This window comes from Ursus americanus, chromosome 30 (assembly GCF_024610735.1).
Source record: "Ursus americanus isolate L20-20 chromosome 30, mUrsAme1.1.p, whole genome shotgun sequence".
NCBI classification, from domain to species: domain Eukaryota; kingdom Metazoa; phylum Chordata; class Mammalia; order Carnivora; family Ursidae; genus Ursus; species Ursus americanus.
In genome coordinates, this window is record NC_142156.1 from 24,629,228 (window position 1) to 24,650,258 (window position 21,031).

Here is a 21,031-nt window from a genome sequence, read left to right on the forward strand (position 1 = left end):
GAGCTGTTAGGGCCAGGAGGGAGCATTCCCGGAAGAGGGCGGGGGTGCCCTGTGTGCAGATGGTGCTCTCTGCAGGGCTGGCCCAATGCTTGCTATGGCTGCTGAGCCACCGGAGCTCCCCAGGTCACCCATGACCATGCCCTTTTGTCAGCCCTGGCACACGGAGGCGGCTCTCTACCCTCCTGCAGAGGGGAGGGCTGTCCTGGGGGTCGTTTAGCAGAAGTGAGCCGTGGGCTCCCACCTGCGTGATCTCAACGCATCCTCACTTTTGAGCTCAGAGGAGACCGAGCATGGTGTGGTCCGGGGGAGACCCTGGTCAGCAACCACCAACCCACTTCCTGTGTCTGGGCCGGCCAGTTGTGGATGTTGCATATGAACGTGCCCTTCGCATCTGGTTTCTTTCACTGCGGGCAGAGTTTCCGAGACTCACATCGTGGGCGCAGCAGCTCCCTTCGTACATGGCGGTTATGACTGTGATGCCCGATCTATTTTTCCGCTGGGTTTGGTCACTGGGCGTCCCCCTACGAGAACGTGAGCTTCCGAGGCCGAGCGTTGTCGCTGCGCTCCTGGTCCACTCCCTGCCGCTGGAAGCCGACCGGTCCGCCTCCCAAGCCCTCCCGCCAGGTTTTCCCGAGGACCGCGCCCCCCGGGTGTGTGGCGTCTGTAGACCACCGGCTGTCACGGGTCTGGAAGACGCAGAGTCGGGGAGGCGCAGCTGTGCTTCCCTCCCGGCCGGGGCGCACCGACCGCCCTCGGGGTCCTCGTCGGGAACGCGGGGCCCGCGGCGCTTGTCCTCGGAGCACCTGTCCGCCCTAAGCCCGGCTCGGCGCCGCCGCAGGCCCCAAGCCCCGCCCCAGCCCCCGAGCACAGCAGCGGGCTCGAAGCCCCGCCCCGCCCCGCCCCAGGCCCCAAGCCCCGCCCAGCACCACCCCCGGCCCTAAGCCCCGCCCGGCGGGACTTTTGTCCGCGCCCGGCCGCCGTCGGGCGCGCGTTCCACTTCCGCCTTCGCCCACGTGGTCCGGCTCCGGCTCAGTCCGCGGCGCCGTGAGTGGGGCCGGGTGGGAGTGCGTCCCTCTAGTTCCGGAGAGAGTGGCCGGAGCCTCCCGGACTCCCGAGGGGAAGCCGGTCGGGCGGGGCGGGAGGGGCGGGACGGGTAGGGGGCGCTAGGGAGGTCGGCCGCCGGCCGAGGGGGCGCTCCGGGGGAGGGGGCTGGGCCCGTGCCGCCCCCGCCCCAACACCCCGCTCCCTGCCGCGCATGGCGGCCCGCAGCCTGCGGGCGGCGGCCGGGGCCCTGCGGAGAGCCTGCGGAGCGTGGAGTCCGCGCCTGGGACGGCGTCTGTTCTGGTAACCGCGGCGCGTCGCCCGGGCCCCCGCTGTCCAGGCCGCGCGTCCCGGCCGCGTCGCTCACGCTGGCTCCGTGTCCTTGCAGCTCGCCCCCCATGGCCGGGAACGTGCAGGCCCCCGCCCCCGTGGGCGCCGCGCGGGAGCAGGACCGGAAGGCCCGGAGCGGGTGGCAGGGCGGGGCCCGGATCTGGGAGGACGCCGAGCAGCAGGCCAAGAAGCTCAAGAGCAGCCCGGACGGCGAGCCGCACAGGAAGCTGCCCAAGCGGAAGATCGTGTTGCTCATGGCCTATTCCGGGAAGGGCTACCACGGCATGCAGGTGAGGGTGTTCAGTGCCGCCCGGAGCGTCTAACACAGCCATGCCTGGGCTCGCTGGGTGTTGTAATAATTCTCACCTCGGACAGCGGGACGACTGGAGTTCTTCGGGGTCTCGTTTTAAGGAAGAGTGTAGGTCGCACCGGGGAAACTGATGTCGCGGCGTGGGGTCGACTGTGCCGACGGGGCGGGTGACTCTGCCTCAGGGATGGTCGGGCCACCCCCGCTGCTCTGTGCGGCTGAAGAAATGCTTTTGGGGCTGTGATTTTGATGGGGCGCACTTTTGCCTTAGGCGCGGTCTTGAGAACTTCGCTGTGTCCCAACTTCTGTTTCTGTTTGCCTCAGTTTCCCTGTTAGGGAAATGGGGGGTTGGAGAGTGACAGTGGCTCACGGTGCTGATGGAAGGGCATATTGAGACCCTGCCACTCGGCCGCCTTCCCCACCGCTGCAGCTCTCTGTCCCTGCCTGTGGGTGTTTGAGCAGCATTTATGACTTGATGCTTGCAGTGAGGACCGTGAGGTAGACCTTGGGAAGAACTTCCCCCTGTGGTGATCTTGGCAGAGTGCTTGTAGGCCTTCGTGTCCCTGGTGTGGGGAAGGTTTTCTCTGAGAAGTGTCAGGGTGGTCGCATGACCTCATTGATAGGGGGGTTGGGGGGGGTCCTGCGGGCCTTAGGTTGTAGTTAGGGCACGCTGAGAGGGGTAGTGTTAGGAGGTTCTAGAAGCAGTGGGTTGTCTTTCCAAATCCAGTCCTAGCGTCCTCAGGTGGGTTTCCCCGCTTTGAGTCACGGGGCCTCCCTCCCTATGGCAATAAGGGGGTGGTGTCTGTCTACAGCCAGCTGCTGCTGACAGATTTGTCTCCAGCAGGAGGGGTGCTGGTTTCAGATCTGACCAGGTGGGAGGAAACAGCGTCTCAGGTGATATTCTCCATGGGCTGTTTACCTGGCTGCCAAGGGTGGGGGGTTTCTAAGAGACTGGGTGCCCTCAGGTAATTGTCCTACGTGCCACAGGACGGGGAAGAGCCGCGGTGTGTCCCCAGGGCCGCAGGTGTGGGCCCAGCACCCAGGTGCCCTATGGGGAGCAGCACAGGCCTAGGGCTCCTATCTGTGGGCAGTGACTGAGTGAAGAAACCTGGTTTTCTACTCTTTGTTTCAGAGGAATGTTGGGTCTTCACAATTCAAGACCATCGAAGATGACTTGGTGTCTGCCCTGGTTCAGTCGGGTTGTATTCCTGAAAATCACGGCGAAGACATGAGGAAAATGTCCTTCCAGCGGTGCGCCCGGACAGACAAGGTAGGCGCCGGCTCTGCCCTTCCCCTGCAGGTTCGAGCAGCACCTGAAACCGGTCTGTGCACCCTTCACAGCACACGTCAGCGTCTTTATTCGTCCGGACTCTTGGCTCTGAGTGACAGATGCACAGACCAAACTAGGCAAAACGGGAGGAAAGCCGTCGCCTCGTGTCACTGAGAAGTTCTCTAAGCATTTCCAGTCCGGGTGTGGCTGGACGTGGGTGCTCACTGCTGCCCAGACTTCATGTCCGTACGTTCTCCTCTGTGGCCGCTGCAGGTGGCCGCACGGTCACACTGTCCATGCAGCTCAAGCTTGAATGTCCCGTTTTCCAAGAGGGGAAAGGATATGGGTGACCCTGGTGTGATAATTTGCTCTATTTAACTTAGTTTATCTAAGATAGTCTTTTTTTTTTTTTTTTACTGTGTAATCAACAGAAATGCAATCAGCAGAACGTAATTCCCATTCTGTGTGTGCATGTGTGTCACGGCTTGGCAGTCTGCTATGTATTCCACGCTCACGGCGCATCACCACCACACTGGCCACGTCTTGTGGACTGGGGAGCCTCAGTGGCTGTGGCCGGTGCTGTCCACTCGGTCCCAAGATTGAGTCTCACTGCTCTGACTCACTGCCTCACACATTTGTCCCGGGCTTAGTCCTGGTCGGCGTGGCAGCCGTTCCCGGCAGTCTCGCCCTGTTGTGTTCCTGGGTATGGGTCTGGCATGGACAGGAGCTCCCCAGGGGAGTGTGGAGGGGAGCCGGGCAGGTGGGTAGGGCAGAGGGCACGAACCTCAAGTTCTTCTCCGGCAGGTATGAAATGCAGAGTGCATCATATGCCTTCTGCCTCCGCTCTGCAACCCCGGCCCTGAGATGCTTCTGTGGCCGCCTGACGTCCTTGGGGGTGTGACACAGACACGGGCAGGTCGGGGTCCTGAGCAGCTGAACAATGGTACCAGGTCCCCTGGGTTTGTGTGCCAGGCGGGGACCACAAAACTGGTGCACTGTGCAGATAGTGGAGAACAAACACCGGGCTGCAGGTTCGAGTCTTGTAGGCGACGCAGTGACGTTTCTCACGGCTCAGGGTCGGGTGCTGTGGTTCCTTATAGTTTCCCTTTTCTCCTGAATTGTTCCAGTGACAGCTTTCTGGTAGTTTTCAAGGCAGAGGAAAGGCAGATATTTGCCTGAGCTCACGGAGAGAGCGCTTCAGAGCGTGGTTCTTAGAGATTGTTCTGTTCGAATGTGTTTCCCTTTTAAAGTTTGGTAAAGCTGGAGAAACGCGAAGCTTCTCATACTAACATCCCAGCTCATCTCTCCACTGTATGTCCTGCCCCGTGGATGAAGAAACGATAGCATTTTCCTAGTTTTTATTTCAGAATCTTTAAAAAGCAGGTTTGCTAAGATATAATTCTCTTTTTATAGTTTGCCCACCCAGAGTGTACGATTCAGTGGATGCTAGTGTGTTCGCACAGTTGTGCGGCTGTCCCTGCAGCTGGTCTGTGCACACTTTCATCTCTCCAGAAAGGACCCCAGCACCCTTAGCCGTCTCTCCCGCCCCAGAAGCACCTCTAGAACTTTCTCATTTACACACGTGATTGATACAAAAAGACAGCCATGCCATTTATCTTCGTTCCTTTGTTTTTTAAGATTTTGTTTTTTTGAGTAACCTGTACACCCAAGATGGGGTTTGATCCCACAGCCCTGAAATCAAGAGTTGCATACTTCACTGACTGAGCCAGCCAGGCTCTCCTTTTAGTTCCTTTTTTTGATCTAAGTGTTTGAAATCAGTTGTGTATTTCTCGCTAATGGAATGGCTGTCTGGTGCCCTCTGTGGCTGCACGTGGCCAGATGTTCTGTAGTGGACGACGTGGGTCTGGGGGCAGCGGATTTAGTCTGGGTAACATTTTCAGTGCTAATTTTTTGTATCTTTTTAAAATCTTTCCAGTTGTTTTTTGGGGGGGGGGCAGAGGGCGAGGGAGAAGCAGGTTCCTGCTGAGCAGGGAGTCTGATGCAGGACTTGATCTCAGGACCCCCGGATCATGACCTGAGCTGAAGGCAGACGCTTCGCCAACTGAGCCACGCAGGCGCTCCCATCTCTCCAGTTTTCTGTTTGGAAAAATGTCAGCCCTGCAGACTTGTGGGGAGTATCTCAGTGGATGCCAGACCAACCCTCTCCTCTGTTCAGCAGTGATACCGTTTTGCCGTTTTGCCATGTTGGTTTTCTATGTCCTTTCTTCCCCTTAAACCGTTGGAGAGTCCGTTATGGACCTCATTCACCCCGAAAGCCTTAGGCCTGAATGTGCAGGGACAGGGGTGCCCCTGGGAACTTCCCCTTGGGCGGTCCAGCCCTGTTGGAGCACTGCTACCCACACGCCTCGGTTTGTTCCTGACCCAGTGCCTGAGCTGCGGTCTGCATGCACACGTACTCCCGTCCTTTGAGCTCCCTGTAATCTAAAATGGTTTCTGTCTCTCTGGTCCTTCCTGGCATGTTTTTGGACCATTGAAGCCAGTTGTTCTGACAAACGCCTTAGTCGGGATTTGTCCGATTGTTCTCATGACTCGATTCAGATAAAGATTTGGGCAGGGGTGTTACGTGTATTGTGGTCTGATGTCTCGACCCGGGTTTGTGGAGCGTCTTCAGATGATGTTCACACGGCACTGACGTGTTTGACGCGGCTGATGCTGGGCTGCCCCCCGCGTCTGCTCCCAGGACAGCACCCCGCCCGCCCTCCCATCCATTTCCCTGCCTCTGCATGGTCTTGCCATGTTAGACGAAGGCGCGGCACTGGGGGGAAGTGTGCTCACCCTGACGGGTGTTGCCTGCGTAAGCAGCTCCCCTTCCCTGTCCAGGTCATCACCCGTCCTCTCCTGACTTATGTGGCACAGTGGTCCCCCCTGGTTTGTGGGGGTTGTGTTCCAGGACCACTGGTGGATGCCTGCCCTGTCGATGGTGCAGAAGCCCCATGATACAGTGTGCTCGTGAACGCGGCCAAGGGAGAGATGAGCAATGGTCACTCAGGGCAAAACAGGATGTTTTAGCCGTGTGCTGGCCTGGAAGTTACATGAGCGGGGGCTCTCAGAAGGCCTCCGGGCCAAACCCACCGTCCGCGCGAGATATGCCCACGTGATGGGGTAGGGGTGTGGATGGCGTGGGCTTGTGCTGGAGCGCGAGGCTCCTCCTGGGGGAGCATCAGCAGCGTGGGTGACTGGGCACCTGGAGTGGGGATGGCGACACCGTGGACGACCCGGGGCGACCGCTCTTCCTTGTTGGCCATTGTTTGCTCTTTTTCCCCACATCTTGCGGAGTTCGGTCCGGAGGGGCCTTCATTTCCTACCTGCATGACCTGTATTTCGCTGGGATCTGAACCATCAGTGACCTTCACCTGTTGTGCTCGCCCGGCGCTTTGTGAGTTGAGCGCCGTCTGCAGGTCTCACCAGCCCCTCAGATGCGTTTCTAAAGTCAGAACTTGCACCGGAAACGGAGCAGCCTTGGCACAGTCCTTTGTCCAGGAGAACACCTTACGGAGGGGTGTGCCTGACCCTTCTGCTTCCTTTGCAGGGCGTGTCTGCGGCGGGGCAGGTCGTGTCCCTGAAGGTGTGGCTGATTGACGACATTTTAGAAAAGATCAACAGCCACCTTCCGCCTCACATTCGGATACTGGGTAAGCGCTGCAGGGCAGGCCGCGCGCCCGTGGTGGCTGGTCGTGCAGGGACGTGAAGCTCTCCAGATTGCTCTGGTGCGGAATGAGGACGTGGGAGCCGTTGCTTAGCGGTTGGGAGGAGTGGTTGTGAGTCGTCTCAGAGTTCGCTGTCCCCTCCCCCTGAAGGGATGAGCTGGACAGACACTCGGGAGCTCCCTTCATGGCAGCACCTTCTTTCAACCAAACACTGGACACGAATGTCCAGATTCGGTTAAAACAAGGGTGATGATTCCCTTTTATAACGAGCCTGATAAATGGGATTCTTAGGTCTTTGTTAAAACAATCCCATCTGACGCTCTGCCTTGGCGTGGTGCGTTCGGGCCGTTGATGTTCCTGTGGTATTGGGTGGGTTGGTTGGTGTAGACCTTGCCCTCTATTGCTTTTTCACTCTCCTGTGTTCTCCTTTTCTTCTGTTCTTTTGGATTAATGAATGTTTTTCATCATTCCATTTCATTATTACCTTGGTTGCCTTGTGGGGTGTAATTTGCTGTGGTTTTTCAGTCATTGCTTTGGGGGTTAAAGCAGGGGTCGGTAGACCCTCTGTAGCAGGCCAGACCGTACGGCCACCTGACCTTGGTTTCGGCCCCACCCGCTCCTTGACTTTCACCCCGCCCCCGTCTTTGCAAATGGGCTATTTGGAGGCTGTGTCTGTTCAAGCATCCTTGTCTGACACCCACTCACCCTGCTTCTTGTAGCGTTTGAAGACGACAGCAGCATCCCTGCATCTTTCCCCTCGGCCTTGCCGCTGATGTCTGTGTATCGTGCGACCACATGTGGTACCAGCCCACATGGCGTTGTTTTTCCTTTAGCAGCCAATTGCAAAAACCGTTTGAGGTATAATTGATGTATAATGAGCCCCGTATTTATGCGTACAGTTTTGCCGCGTGTGCGTATGTGCGTGGACGCCTGTGGAACCCTCCTGGATCGGACCTGAACCCCTCCCCCCCGCTCCTCCTCATTGGCCGCCACCGATGGGCGTTCTCTCGCCGCGGATTAGTTCGTTCCGTTAGCACTTTACGTGAACAGAATCAGGTCATATGTCTGGCTGCTTGCACGGAGCTGGGTGTTGTGTGGACCCCGCCACACGGGCGTGCCACACGTGGTTTCTCTGTGTGCCCCCCAAGAGTGCTGGGCTTCCACGCGCCCGTGGATAAAGCTGCCACGGGCGTTTGGTGCAAGTAAATGCGTTCTCACCATGAAGTTAGTGACGCTTATTGGTTACTTTGTTTGCTGTGCTGCAGCCTTTCTCTGCCTCGGGAGGGTCTTCTCCGGGGACACTCCTCACTGAGTAAGCCCTCGTGAAGGCCACTTGACGCGTTTGCACGGGAAGGTTTTCTGTGTAGTCCGTAGATCAGGCCCCAGTTTTGCTAAAAACAACGCTGAATCCCGTACAGTAACCACAGTGCTTAGCGCTACTTATGCAATGTGACACGTGGGGTGGTTTCCCTTGTTGCGGCCCCAGAGCATGGCCGTCGGGCAGCCCGGGCGCCGATCCCGGCAGACAGCCACCTGCACGACGCGTCCTGGTGATGCTCGGTGCAGATGAAAGTGAATTTTATGCCAGGCAAAAAAGAAAACCTGAAATTACCCCCAAATGAGACACGACAGTCGAGGGAGAGCAAGGAGGGCAGGAGCCCTGGTGTCTGCTCGCCTGTGAGGCACAGGCCTAGACACACACCGTAGCCCCGTGAGCTCGGGTGAGGGCAGGCCTGCTGTCTGGGACCCTGGCACAGCTCGGGCAGCACCCCCGAGTCCCAATTCTTGCCAGGACTTATGTGTCCGCGGGGAAATTCTCTACGCGCACGTTCGCTTCTGTGCTTCGCACAAGCGGAGCCCTGTGTGCTTCGCACAAGCGGAGCCCTGTGTGCTTCACGGTGTCTTTGTTCTTTCACTTCTAGTTCGCGTGTTTGTCGAGCTCCTGCTGGGTCTGTCAGCACTCAGAGCGCAGGGCCTTTGCAGACCTGCCGTCCTGACGTTTGGGGGCTGCCTGCTGCTTCATCCTGCGAACATTCCAGAACGTCTGCGATCATGTTTTTCTTGCTGGACTTTCTGAGTTTACTTTCGTTGTTTATGGTGTTGCTTTTAGATGTGCTGCTGCCTGGTGGCCTTGCGTAGGATAACTTGTAGGGTGTGGTTTCAGGTCCGTCATGTATTCCGTGGAGAGCCTCACAGGGCGAGAGCATGCGCTTCCCTGTCCCTCCGCGAACCCTGGGTTTTAATAAACGGCCCGTGTTTTTGATGAGTTGGTTTGCGTAACGCTGCCGTTGAGCGTCAGGCGCGTGCGGGTTCGGTGCAAGGAGGCCAGGCCCAGGTCTGGTCCAGGCGCTCGTTGGCAGGGAAGCGTCGTCCTCACTTGCCTCCTCTCCCCCCAAGGACTGAAGAGGGTCACGGGCGGCTTCAACTCCAAGAACAAGTGTGACGCCAGGACCTATTTCTACATGCTGCCCACGTTCGCCTTCGCCCACAAGGACCACGACGTGCAGGATGAGCGCTACCGGCTGAGCGCAGAGACGCTGCGGCGCGTGAACGGGCTCCTCGCCTGCTACAGGGGCACGCACAACTTCCACAACTTCACCTCGCAGAAGGGGCCCCGCGAGGCCAGCGCTCGGCGCTACATCCTGGACATGTTCTGTGAGGAGCCTTTTGTGCGGGAGGGCATGGAGTTCGCGGTGATCAAGGTGAAGGGGCAGAGCTTCATGACCCACCAGATCAGGAAGATGGTTGGCCTGGTGGTGGCCATCGTCAAGGGCTACGCCCCCGAGAGCGTGCTGGAGCGCAGCTGGGGGGAGGCGAAGGTGGACGTGCCCAAGGCGCCGGGGCTTGGCCTGGTCCTGGAGCGCGTGCACTTCGAGAAGTACAACCAGCGCTTTGGCAACGACGGGCTGCACGAGCCACTGGACTGGACGCGGGAGGAGGCAGGGGTCGCGGCGTTCAAGGAGCAGCACATCTACCCCACCATCATCAGCACCGAGCGCCGCGAGCGGTCCATGGCCCAGTGGCTGAGCACCCTGCCCGTGCATGACTTCAGCGCCACCGCGCACGGGGCAGCCAGCCCAGGCGCCAAGGTGGGGGCTGGGGCCGTGAGGCTGGAGGCTGGGGCCCCGGGGCTGCCGCAGGCCCTCCCTTTTGGGAGCTTGGCCAAGCTTCTCGCCTGCTCTGCACTGCTGTCCTTGCGTCCGTCATGCAGACGAGCAAGCTGAGGTGCAGGGAGGTGTGTCAGGCTCTTGGGGTCACACAGCTGCGATGAGCGGGGCCAGGGCGTTGGACCGGGTGGCTGGTGACCCCACAGTGCTGCTTTGTGTTTGCTCCCCACTCAGTGCCTAGTGACCTTGGACAGAAGCTGTGCTCGATGGCCTGCTTTCCCGATTTTGGGACGGAGGTGTGAGGATGAGCACTTTGGGGTCCTCAGCACGTGTCTGTTGTCACACCTGCTCTGGAACATGGGGTCCCTTGGGAGAGGCACGTGGGGTGCTTGGCGCCCACTCCGGGTGGTTGCTTTGTGGCGCGGCCTCCTGCTAGGGCCGCGGCTGCAGGTGGCTCGTCCCTGCCGGTAGTGTTAGGAGGAGGGCACCTGTGTGAGGCCCTGAAGTTAACCGTAGTCTGCAGCTGGAGTTCTTTCCCTGGGGCGGGAGACGTCCCCGAGCCTGGGTTCTCTGCTGGCCCAGCAGCTCTCCACTGGCGCAGTCCCACCCATCGTCTGTGCGCTCAGAAGCACGTGCTCCTTCTGGCACACCCGGGGTTGTAAAGTGACGCACGCAGGTAAGGGAAGCCAGCCACGTGGGCCAGGTGTGGGAGAGCAGGTCAGGGAGGTGATGGGGATCGGACACTGGCAGGCGGGAGCGCTCCGGCTCTGTCTCACGGCCAGCGGGGGGAGGGCCACGCCGGGAGAGCAGAAGCTTTTCCCGGGAGAGACAGGCATCCCGGGATTTTATGTGAGATCTTCTGCTCTTGAGGGTTGATGGTGACTAGTTCTCCCAAGCACCGTGAGGCCAGACGGAGTGTGTGTGCAGATTCGAGCTGGGGGCCAGACGTGCCCTCTGCTGGACTCCTGCGAGGACAGGCTCCTGCCGCTTGCTCTCTTCACACCTGAGGGAGGGCCTGCGCTTGTCCAGTATGGAGTAGCCCCGTTTTGTGTGCCCCGAAAGCATTGCGTCCTGAGGGGATCTGATGGAGCCCCACGAAGACCCCCTTGCCCCCAGCCTTGGCTTTCCCTGCCCAGGTCGGACTCTTGAACTGTTGGCGTGGAGACCAGGAGTCGGGCTGAGAGCAAGTGCTTGTGCTTGTCTGTGGCGATGGGGCAGGTGGGGGGCGGGCCCTGATGCTGAGCCCCGCCCCCCCCGGGAGGAAGCACCCACACTTTTGCTCTTGTCCTGCAGGTGCCCAGCCCCCTAGGAGACAGTGACTGAGGTGGCGGCCGCCCGCTGGAGCGCCTTTGGGCTGGCCCAGTGTGTGCCAGGAGCCGCTGCCGCTGCGGGCCGTCCTCGCCAGCATGGGAGAGCTGCGCCGCGGCCCCGCAACCTCAGGGTCTCGAGACCTGCATCAAGCTGGGTTTCATCACAGGGAGGACCTGCTGCGAATGCGTTAACCGTATACACCTCAGCATGTAAAGATACTATTTTTTTAAAGAAGCAGTTTTCTTATTAAATAAGTACAAACTTTGCTTAAGTCATGCCATTTTTTACTTTTCACTTCGTCGCTCCTGTGTGTTTAGTCTCCAGAGAGAGGGAGAGAGTGCTGGTGCTGTTAGCACAGTGGCGTCGACGGGTGGAGGCTGGAGCAGGTGGGCACAGGAGGCTCCTGGGACCGGCCATCAGGACCGGGCTTGGCGGCTGCCTGTGTCGTACAAGCCTGACAGGCAGCCTGCACAGGGCGGGCCCTTTCCACGTGTGGCCTTCACCCTGGTCACATCCACCCCAGCCCTGCCCACGTCCCAGGTGGGAGGAGTGGGACGGGTGAAGGGACAGTTGCGCCCTCGGTGAGCTCTCCCAGCAGAAGACCCACCAGTAGCTTCTTCCCCTCATTGTCAAGGGCAGGTCAGGTGGTCCGGTCTAGCTGCAAGGGATGCTGGGAGATGCCCTTTACCAAGTGGCAGGCGCTGCAGCACAGCCCAGGAGTGACCTCTCAGGGAGGAAGGGGGATCTGGTGACAGGCGGGCCGTGGGCAGTTTCCGGGGGGAGGCGGTGTGTTCTGTGTGTGCGTGCTGGTGTCCGTGCGTGGGTGCACGCGCACACACGATGATGCACGCGCGCAGGAGATGGACGGAGTCTGTACGCGTGTGTACGCACGTGTGCTTGCGTGCCTGCACAGGTGCTTGTATGCACGTGTGTGCACGCGTGTGATGGGGGGGTGCGTGGGCACACCCGTGTGTGCACGGAGCTCGGCACATCTCTTCGAGGGCTGCTTCAGGGTGGACAGACGGTGCCGTGTCAGGAAAACCACTGAGGTTGCTGGTGGTGGCCAGGGGCAGGCCGTGTGCAGAGGGTGAGTGAGGTGTGGGGGGCACCAGAAAAGCCGCTGGGCTTCCTGCTGCCAGGTGGACAGAGGTGAGGGCAGGAGGGAGGACTGAAGGCTGACTTGGGCCTTAGGTTTGATGGACTGATGAGATGGGGCCTTGGGGAAGGGCAGTTTGGAGGAGGGGTGGACGTTGGTGTTAGGCGTGGGCTCTTTGCTAAGTCATTTCCGAGGGCAGAAATCAGCTGGATGACTGCTGGGGCCACGACTTCTCCCATGAAAGGCCACAAAGCCTTGGTCTGAGGATCAGTGAAACCTCCGGAGTAGATTGCTCCCAAATGTGACTCCAGGGAATGAATGGATGACCCGTGTGAGTCACCTTGGAGGATCCATGGATGTGTGGCATTTTCAAGTCATGAATATGCTTGAAGCCACAGCACAGAAGGGAGAAGGTCTTCTGCCCTCGTTCTAGGGCCTCTCTCCGGAGGCTGTGGCTTTTCCCAGAGAGCTCTGTGCACAGCCCAGCCCATCTGATCCCCCTCTCACACAGACGGCGGCTTGCAACACACTTCACTCTTGCCTGTCTCAGCGTAGCTTGGCTTTGCGGTCACGAATGTCTGCATTGTTCTTGCTGGTGGCTCAGTGCATCCTGCTGCCAACCCTATACATCCTCGTTCCCATGTGTGAGGAGCTGTGGATGCAAAATCAGTGGTCTAGGGGCGCCTGGGTGGCACAGCGGTTAAGCATCTGCCTTCGGCTCAGGGCGTGATCCTGGCGTTCTGGGATCGAGCCCCACATCAGGCTCCTCCGCTATGAGCCTGCTTCTTCCTCTCCCACTCCCCCTGCTTGTGTTCCCTCTCTCGCTGGCTGCCTCTCTCTGTCAAATAAATAAATAAAATCTTAAAAAAAAAAAAAAATCGGTCTGATGGGTTCTAACGGCCACTTGGCTTTGATGGCTTTTGTCCTCCATAGAGCCCTGCCGATGTCACGTGACGGGACCTGCCCCCGACTCCCTCTAGAACCTCAAGGGAGCAAGCCTGACCTTGGGGCCAGCCTTTTCCTGGGTTTCGTGATCCTTCCCTGAGTGTGGAAGGCACAGAAAGTTAGGGCCAGGATCCAGAAAGTTATCTGCCAGAATGCAGTGTTATCCCAAGGACACAGGAGAGCAAGACCCCGCACCTCCTTTCCCTGCCCTGGCCCCTGCACGAGGGAGGAGCCCAGCTGCCTGCCGGCTCCCCACATCGGTCAGCATGTAAGATGTGCACTCGAGTCAGCCCCTGGGAAGTGATGGGAAATCACGTGAGCCACTCTGTGTGTACCAGGACCACGCAGGTCTCTGAGAGGGAAGACATCACTGTCTGGTTCTGTGTGTAGCTGGGCAGACGTTTTCTTTAGGAAACTTGGGGCTTACAGATTGTTGGGGGTGGGGGGCTCGAGGACCTGGTTTGGGACTGGACCAGATCCTCTGCAGTGATTCCCAGAACAGTACAGAACTGGCCCACTGAGGCACCTGCTCCTCATGCTGCCTTGGGCTGGGGGGGTCGGTGGGACTGGAGGACCCGGAGCCCCCCACACGGCCACACACCTGCAGCTGCTGACAAGCCATCCAGAGCTGTGGCCTGGGGGCAAGGGTTCACGTCAAGAAAACACCGTCCACAGCTCCACGTTGATGGCCACCCAGCACTGGGCCTCCCTTGCAGGAGAGACATGTGTCAGCCCTGCTTTTGGGCAGCAGGTGCAGCCAGGAGCAGCAGGAAGGAGGTGGCCTCCTCCCTATCACCTCCAGCCTTGCTCAAACGCAGCAAACAGAAGGGACCTCCCTCAGCTGGGACTCTGGCAGATGGAGTTTTTAACTTACTGGCTTCAGCAAGTAAGAGGGTGGCTTGAAGGTTCAAAGACCCAGTCCCCACCCAGGCTATTCAGTAGGATGGAGAATGTGCTTTAGACCATGGCTCTGGAACAGCTGGTAAGTGGGTAAGCCCACTCCTGTCTCCTTTTTAAAGCCAGGGTTTGTTTTTCTAAAATCTTCAGTTTAACATCAGAGGGCATTTGCATCTGCACTTTATCGAGTTAGTCTTCTAATTCTTCTTTTTTCAATTTGTTAAGATTTTTAAAAAAAATTTTTTAAAGTAATCTTTATATCCAATGTGGGCCTCGAACCCACAACCCGGAGATCAAGAATCCCACGCTCCACCCAACTGAAAGCCTGCAGGTGTCCCTAACCTTCATTTTTTAAAATGAGTTTTTTATTGAGTTATAATGCACATCCCATAAACACATCCTTTCAAAGTGCACAATTCAGTGGTTTTTAGTACGTTCACAAAGTTGTGCAACCACCGGCGCTACCTAATTTCACAACATTTTTATCAACCCCAAAGGAAATCCCACATCCAGTTGCAGTCAGGCCCCCCCCCCCCCCGGGCATCACTAACCTACTACTGTCCACCTCTGTGGATCTGCCTATTGTGCACATTTTGTATAAATGGAACCCTACAGTATGTGGCTTTCCATGTCTGGTTTCTCCCACCGAGCGCCGGTTTTGTTTTTGTTTTACTGTTTTTTTAAAAAAGGGTTTATTAGAGAGAGAGATCATGAGCGGCAGGGAGGGGCACAGGCAGAGGTGAAGCCGACTCCCTGATGAGCAGGGAGCCGGACGCGGGGCTCAATCCCAGGACCCCAGGATCATGACCTGAGCCGAAGGCAGACGCTTCAGGGACTGAGCCCCCCAGGTGCCCCATCCACCGCATTTTTGAATATTACTCTTGATTAACAAACGAAAATGTTTTCTAGTTTGTCTCCCATTCTTTGGGAGATGAGTTATAAAAGGATTGAATCCTCAAACCTTTCCTGGATTCTTGCCATGTGTCAGGCTCTGTACCGGGCTCAGGGATTGCAAAGATTCAGGCAGCTTTCCTGCCCTCACTTAAAAGGGGGGTGGGGGTGGGAGAGGCATCCAGTCCGGGAGGACGCGGGCCTGGCGGTTCGGGGCACGGAGCGCCACGGGGAGCGAGGGTAGTGTCTTCCAGGTTCGTGTGCCCTGTCGCGGGTGTCCGCGACCCAGCCCCCCGGTGCACCACATTCCCCGCGCAGCCGTTGATGGGGCTGTTTCCGTTTCTCGGCTCCGGTGAGCGGCGGGGTCGTGTCCCCAGTAGCCCGGGGTCGGACGGCACCAGGACGCTCTGCTGCCGGCCGCCGTGGCCAGAGTGGGGGAGTCGGGGCTCGCCCCCCACTTCGCCTCCTCCGGCCGGGGAGCCCGGCCGCCCCCGCCGGTGCGCAGGTGCCCCACCCGGGACATGTCTAAGGACCGTCCGCCGTCCGCTCGTGGGGCCCTAAGTCCCTGGTCTCTTCGGGATGCCGACCCCTGAGCCGGGGTCTCCCATTCGGGGGCCATCCCCTCTCTGCCGTCTTCACCTCTGGCGCCAGCCCCCTTCCGTCTGATGCTATCCGCGGGTCTAGTGCCCTGCGACTCCCGGGGCCCCGCGAGCTCCCCGCCCGCCCCGCCGGCTCCAGCCCATCCTGCCTTCGCGGCCCCGGCCTTGCCCCAATGCAGTACTCCCCGGGGCCCGACCGCCGCCGCCCCGTCGGCCCGCCCTCGCTCGGCCGCTCTAGCCCTCCGCCCGTCTCGACGCCTCTCGTCGCGCGACGTCACTTCCGGCTCGCCGTAGCGGGCGCGCCGCCGCTTCCTCCGCTCGCGGCCCCGGATGCGCCGAGCGGAGCGGCGCCACCTCGACCCCCGCCCCCAGCCCTCCGCCGGACGCAGCAGGAGTGCGGTCCAGGCCTGGGTAGGTGGGGGCGCGGAGTGGCCGGGAATGGCGGGGGTCAGGGTCCGGAGTCGTGTGGTCCGCGACCCCGGTCCTTCTGGGAGCCCTTTCCCCCCACCCCCGGGACGTGTAGTTGGGGGCCCGCCGGGGTGGGGGGGGCCGCTGCCGGGAGTTAGGGAGTGGAGGTAGCGGGGGTGCAGGTGGCACGGGTTTGGCGCGGAGACGCGGCACGCGAAGACGGGAGCGCCGGGGGGGGGGGTGGCGCCAGGAGTCAGGGGTCGGCCGGGGGTGGGTGGGGGCCGCTGAGCTTGTGGAGGGTGCGCCGGTGCGGCGCGGAGACGCGGCCTGCGGTGACAGGGCGTCGGAGCTGTGGGGGGCGCTGATGCGGAGACGCGGCAGGCGGTAACGGGGCGCCGGGAGTGGCTGGGGGGCGGTGATGCATAGACGCGGCCCGCGGTGACAGGGCGCCGGGAGTGGTTGGGGGGCTGGCGCCGAGACGCGGCCCGCGGTGACGGGGCGTCGAGGTTGGGCTCGGAGACGCGGTCCGGGGTCCGCGGTGACAGGGCGCCGGGGTTGGGTGGGGGGCTGGCGCGGAGACGCGCGCGGTCCGCGGTGACGGGGCGCGGGGGCTGTGAGGGGGGTGTTGGAGCTGAGACGCGGCCCGCGGTAATGGGGCGCAGGGGTTGGGTGGGGGCCTCTGGCGTTGGGCAGAGACCCTTCGTGGTGCGGAGGCCCACAGTGACCTGGGCGTCAGGCGGGGGCGGCTCTCCAACCCCCACTACAGGCCTGGCACTTTATTCTGGTTTGGTTTTCGGGTCTGCGTGGTCAACTCCTTCAGCAGGATAGGCATTCCCACTGCATTGGTCCTCTGGCGCCAGCCGTGCCGCCTTCGCAGGTGTGGGAACAGGTGCAGGGGGACAGTGATTTGTCCAAGTCATTCAACGGGGGACAGCTGGGTGAATTCAAACCCAGCTCATTTTGACGCTACTGCGCGCAGCACAGCAGTGTACTTGGGATGTGTGGGGCTCCAGAGTCTCCCTGTGCAGCTCACTTGGCCCGCTCAGAGGGCGCAGTCTTCTTTCCTCCAGCACTTTGCCACGGAGATCTGTAGCCCTCAGGTCTCTGCTGGGATATCACCTTACCAGTAGAGAAGGATAGTGCAGCCCAACGCTGATGGTGCTTTTCCCTGCCATTGTACGTGTTGGAGTCTTCATGTGCTTTCTGAGGGATTTCTGAAGTGATATATGCAATAAAATGGCTTTGGTAACTTTTTTTAGTGGAACCAGTAAAACAAACATGCTTTGTGAATGGTTTCAAAAAATGTAAAAATATGTTTTGTAACTAAGTCATCCTACCACCCAAAGATAAGCACAATTAATGTTCTTTTGGCCCCTTATTCTATCCATGTAATTTTTCTTTTATAATTGAGATTGTATAATGTAATTTTATGTGGTTTTAAAAACAGCATGATCACGTACTGTTAAGTCCTGTACAGTAATTGCTGTTAGCACTGTAGTATCCACAAACCATTCTTTACTCTTTCGCATTGGGTCCACCGTTTCTTGCCTACTCTAGGGCATAGCTCTAACGTTCTGTCTTCTCTTCAGTTTATCTTCTCTCCAAAGTATTCTTACCAACATACAAATCCTCCAGCTTCTCTTTCTAGGCCTTAGCTTCCTTTCCTACCACAGTTGGAAAAAAAATCATGTACTCCCTATCACCATTTTCTCCTCTCATTTCTCTTGAACCAACTTCAGTTAAGCTTTTGGTCCCCCAGTCTCCCCTCTTCTCCAGCATCGCTCCTTTTGGGATCAGTCGTGCTGTTATATTGCCAAGGCCCCCTGTGGGCAGCCTTTGAGCCGGCTGCCCATGGCTTCCTTGAAACACTTGTCTCCTCGTGGCATGGAGACACCACTCTGTTGGTCCTCCTTTTACCTTGCTGGTTGCTTCTCATCTCCTTCACCTGTATATATTCTAATGCCTTGGGGCAGCCCTCTCTGGTCTGTACACCTGGTGATCTCATCCTGTGGCAGGGCTGTAGGTCACATGTCAGCATCTCCTGAGTGTGTATTTCCGGGCTGGGTCTTCCTGTTCCAAGTTCCAGATTGCACTTGTACTTGTGCGAGACCTGCTGCTTACACGCTGTTGCATTTCACTTGGAGGCAGCTCCACATTTGCAGTGCTCAGGTCAGAACTGTCCTGTGATCTCTGCTTTTCTTCCACGTCCTAAATCTGCTCTGTCCACACTCTCAAAATCGAATTCAAACCGACTGCTCCTCACTGTCTTCTTGGCTACATCTGTCCTTCAATCCCGTCCCCCCGCATCTCTTACCTGGGTTATTCCAGTGCCCTTCTCGCTGCTCACCCGAGCTGTTCTGCGTTTGAATCTCAGCACAGCGGCTGAGTGATGTTTTTAGAACAGAAATCAGATTGTGCCCTTCTTTGCTCAAAGCCCTCCATGGTTCTCATCTCAGAAGAAAAGCTAACATCTTTTAGGTGGTTTATGAAGCCCCTTGTGACCAGGTCCTTACTGCCCCTGTTACCTCATGTCCCTGCCCCCCACTTCTTGTCCCCTGGCTCGGGTCCTGGGCACACATTGGCTCTGTGTGGAATGTTGGGTCCTTACATGCCATGGTCTGACTCTTTTGAGAAGCCCCTCTGCAGAGAGGCTGCTGTGGAACTCAGAACCTTGACCACATCGCTCACTGTCTCTGTCCCTTACCTTGGGAGAGCTCTGCCATTGTGCTTCTTGTCTGCCACTTACTGCTCTGTGTGTTACCTTACCGCCCCCTTTCTGGGGTCAGGGACTATGCCGTGCTCACTGTCGTATCCCTAGTGCTTCAAAATAATGCCTGATGGAGTAAGCCTTTAATAAGTATTTATCAAGTGAATATAGTAACAAATTCTTTTCCAAAGCAGGTGGATTTGATAGGAACCTAGGTGTACTTGGGTAATCAATGATTTTAGTAGATGCTGAGGAATAGAATTCACATGCTTAGAAGAGGGAAGCTGGCTCTTCCAAGAGGCACAGATGCTTGCAGGGGGTAAGGTTGATGTGGGTAGAGATGAAGGGGAGTCATCTTGGAGGTGGGAGGGCGTGAGGCCATTCAAGGAACAAGTCAGTCACCAGGCCTTGCATTCAGTGTGTGGTTGGGCATGGCATCTCTTCATGTGGACCGTCTGTGGGGTCTGCCCTGTGTGCTGGCAGTGAATTCTATCTGTCCCCCTGCCCCCATTTTATGTCTCTGCTCCTCTTGCATAGGAGGGAAGCTTTCCTTTTCTGTTGGGGTTTGTGGCTGCCCAGCATGGCCTCTGGGGTCCACCCCTGGAGCTGGGTCTTCCAGTCCCTGAGGTTCTGCAGTCCCGGTGTGGAAGTGGTCTCTGCTTAGCTGGTCTGCTCCTTTCCTTGGAGCCTAGGGCAAGCCGCTCGTTGTGGCTGCAGTCTGTGGCAACTGGAGCTTCTTTTCACGGGAGAAAGCGCAGCGTCTTCCTCAGGGAGCCTCGCTCTGGTCCTCGGCCACCTGGAGGGGTGTGCCCTTTGCCTTCAGGAGTCGGGCCTGGCCCTCAGTGTTTTCTTCTGGGCAGAGCCTCTGTCCTTTGGGCCTATATTCTCGGCCCCGCCCCCCTGTGGTTCCTGCTTTATTTCTAGTTAATGGAAATTTTTATCTTGTGCATTGTTGTAGAAATACATTTAAAAAGCATTTATGTACGAGTGAAGGGAAAGCCTTTACATAACCTCATGTTGCTGTTTCACTTAGCCTTTTTTTTTTTTAAACACTTCACGCATTGCAGTATTCCCTTTTCTTGGTGTAGAATTCTGAGAATTTTGATAGATGTTGTGTAATTTCCAGGACAGTCAGGATTCAAAACAGTTTCTGGGGCACCTGGGTGGCTCAGTCAGTTGAGCGTCTAACTCTTGATTTCAGTTCAGGTCATGGTCTCAGCATCATGAGATCGAGCCCTGTGTTGGGTTCCACGCTCTGTGTGGAGTCTGCTTGAGATTGTCTCTCGCCCTCTGCCCCTTTTCCCGCTGGTGCGCACGTGCGTGTGCTTTCTCTTTCTCTAAAGTAAATAAATAAATCTTAAAAACAAACAAAAAAATTTCTTCACCCCAAAGAATGCCCTAGCGCTGCCACTCTCCTGAGCTCCTCCCTCTGGGCGGCCGCTGATCTCTGTCACTGTGTTTTCTGTCCTTTCTGGGGAGTCAGTTAAAGGGGCTCTGCGTGGAGCCTCTTGAGTCTGGCTTCTTTCGTTGAGCATAATGCATTTGGGGCTCACGCAGGTTGTTGCTTGGATCAAGAGCTTGTTTCCTTCTGCTGCCGGGTGGGCTGGACACATGGATGTGCCACACTTGACCCAGCCCCCTGCTGTTGCTGGTCCTCTGATGCGAGTGGTGCCCAAGCTGTTCACGTCCTGTGCTGTTCAGACAACAAACAAGGGTGCACAGGATGAGAGTTCCTCTTCACTCTTTCTCCCCATTCCTGACTTCCTTCCCAGGACTAGCTGATTTGGTTCCCACTTTTCCAGGTCTCTTTCTGCACGTCAGAACCTGCATTCTCCATGATGGCGCTGTTTCTCACAAGGGGCTGGAAACTGGTTCTTGGAGGAGGGTGAAAAAAATCTTTGATATGACTGTGGTTTGTGGCCTCACAAAGGGTCACAATGCATCTATAGATCTATGCTATGGCTGAGGTATTAAATTTTCACAAGGTGTGTGGCGGGGATTAGGAGAGAAAGGTCAAAACAGGCCCCTCAGGCGCTCTGGGTAAAAAGTTGAGGAACAGCAGCGAGCGCTGCCATGAGTTGGGGGCTTGCAGCTTTATGGCTTGTGTCTGAGGAAGGACCTCTTCGGTTTGTCTTGACTCTTCCTCCCAACCTGAGGTCGACCCTGCCTATCTGGGGAGCGCAGGGCTCTCAGTCCCATCCGGTTAAGGACCTGCCCCCACCACAGTGACTGTAAGCTCCTGGCACCATAGCCTGCTTAGCGAGAAGGAACATGGGGACCTCAATTCCCGCTTCTGCACCGTGGCACTGCGATGTGGCACGTGGCACAGTGAAGCCCAGAGTTTTAAAACTCCGTTTGGCCCAGTTAATGTCACTTGGAATCTACGTATTTTAGGAATGAGCGTGGAGCCTTCCTACCGTGCTCTTGGGGGAGAAGAGTGCCCATTTTGTTAGT

At 57.9% G+C, this 21,031-nt stretch overlaps 2 protein-coding genes across 20 annotated transcripts in view; both read left to right on the top strand.

Moving 5' to 3' along the window:
• The first annotated feature begins 943 nt into the window (after window positions 1-943).
• Window positions 944-11,305, top strand: PUS1 (pseudouridine synthase 1). Of its 3 annotated transcripts, none has more exons than XM_045814665.2 (6): window positions 944-1,044; window positions 1,430-1,661; window positions 2,811-2,948; window positions 6,499-6,601; window positions 9,014-9,705; window positions 11,017-11,305. In XM_045814665.2, the coding sequence occupies exons 2-6, from the start codon at window positions 1,440-1,442 to the stop codon at window positions 11,044-11,046; spliced, it is 1,185 nt and encodes a 394-aa protein (XP_045670621.1). In that variant the 5' UTR covers window positions 944-1,044; window positions 1,430-1,439; the 3' UTR covers window positions 11,047-11,305. The 3 variants fall into 3 exon arrangements, with proteins under 3 accessions (XP_045670621.1, XP_045670623.1, XP_045670620.1); XM_045814667.2 differs by lacking the exon at window positions 944-1,044 and adding an exon at window positions 1,067-1,125; XM_045814664.2 differs by lacking the exon at window positions 944-1,044 and adding an exon at window positions 1,151-1,344.
• A 4,443-nt stretch (window positions 11,306-15,748) lies between these two features.
• EP400 (E1A binding protein p400) overlaps window positions 15,749-21,031 on the top strand; it is a 104,889-nt gene continuing 99,606 nt past the window's right edge. For 16 of the 17 annotated variants that reach the window (XM_045814675.2, XM_045814674.2, XM_045814672.2 and 13 more), the window contains exon 1: window positions 15,749-15,873. The gene's annotated coding sequence lies outside the window, so the exon portion shown is untranslated. The remainder of the gene's footprint in view (window positions 15,874-21,031) is intronic. The other variant, XM_045814676.2, reaches the window with a different exon arrangement.

Bases quoted from the DNA above. Each gene is read 5' to 3' on its own strand.
- PUS1 (XM_045814664.2), top strand. From the start codon at position 1,256: ATGGCGGCCCGCAGCCTGCGGGCGGCGGCCGGGGCCCTGCGGAGAGCC. The intron at 1,662-2,810 runs GTGAGGGTGTTC...TCTTTGTTTCAG, and splicing joins AGGGCTACCACGGCATGCAG to AGGAATGTTGGGTCTTCACA. The intron at 9,706-11,016 runs GTGGGGGCTGGG...CTTGTCCTGCAG, and splicing joins CAGCCAGCCCAGGCGCCAAG to GTGCCCAGCCCCCTAGGAGA.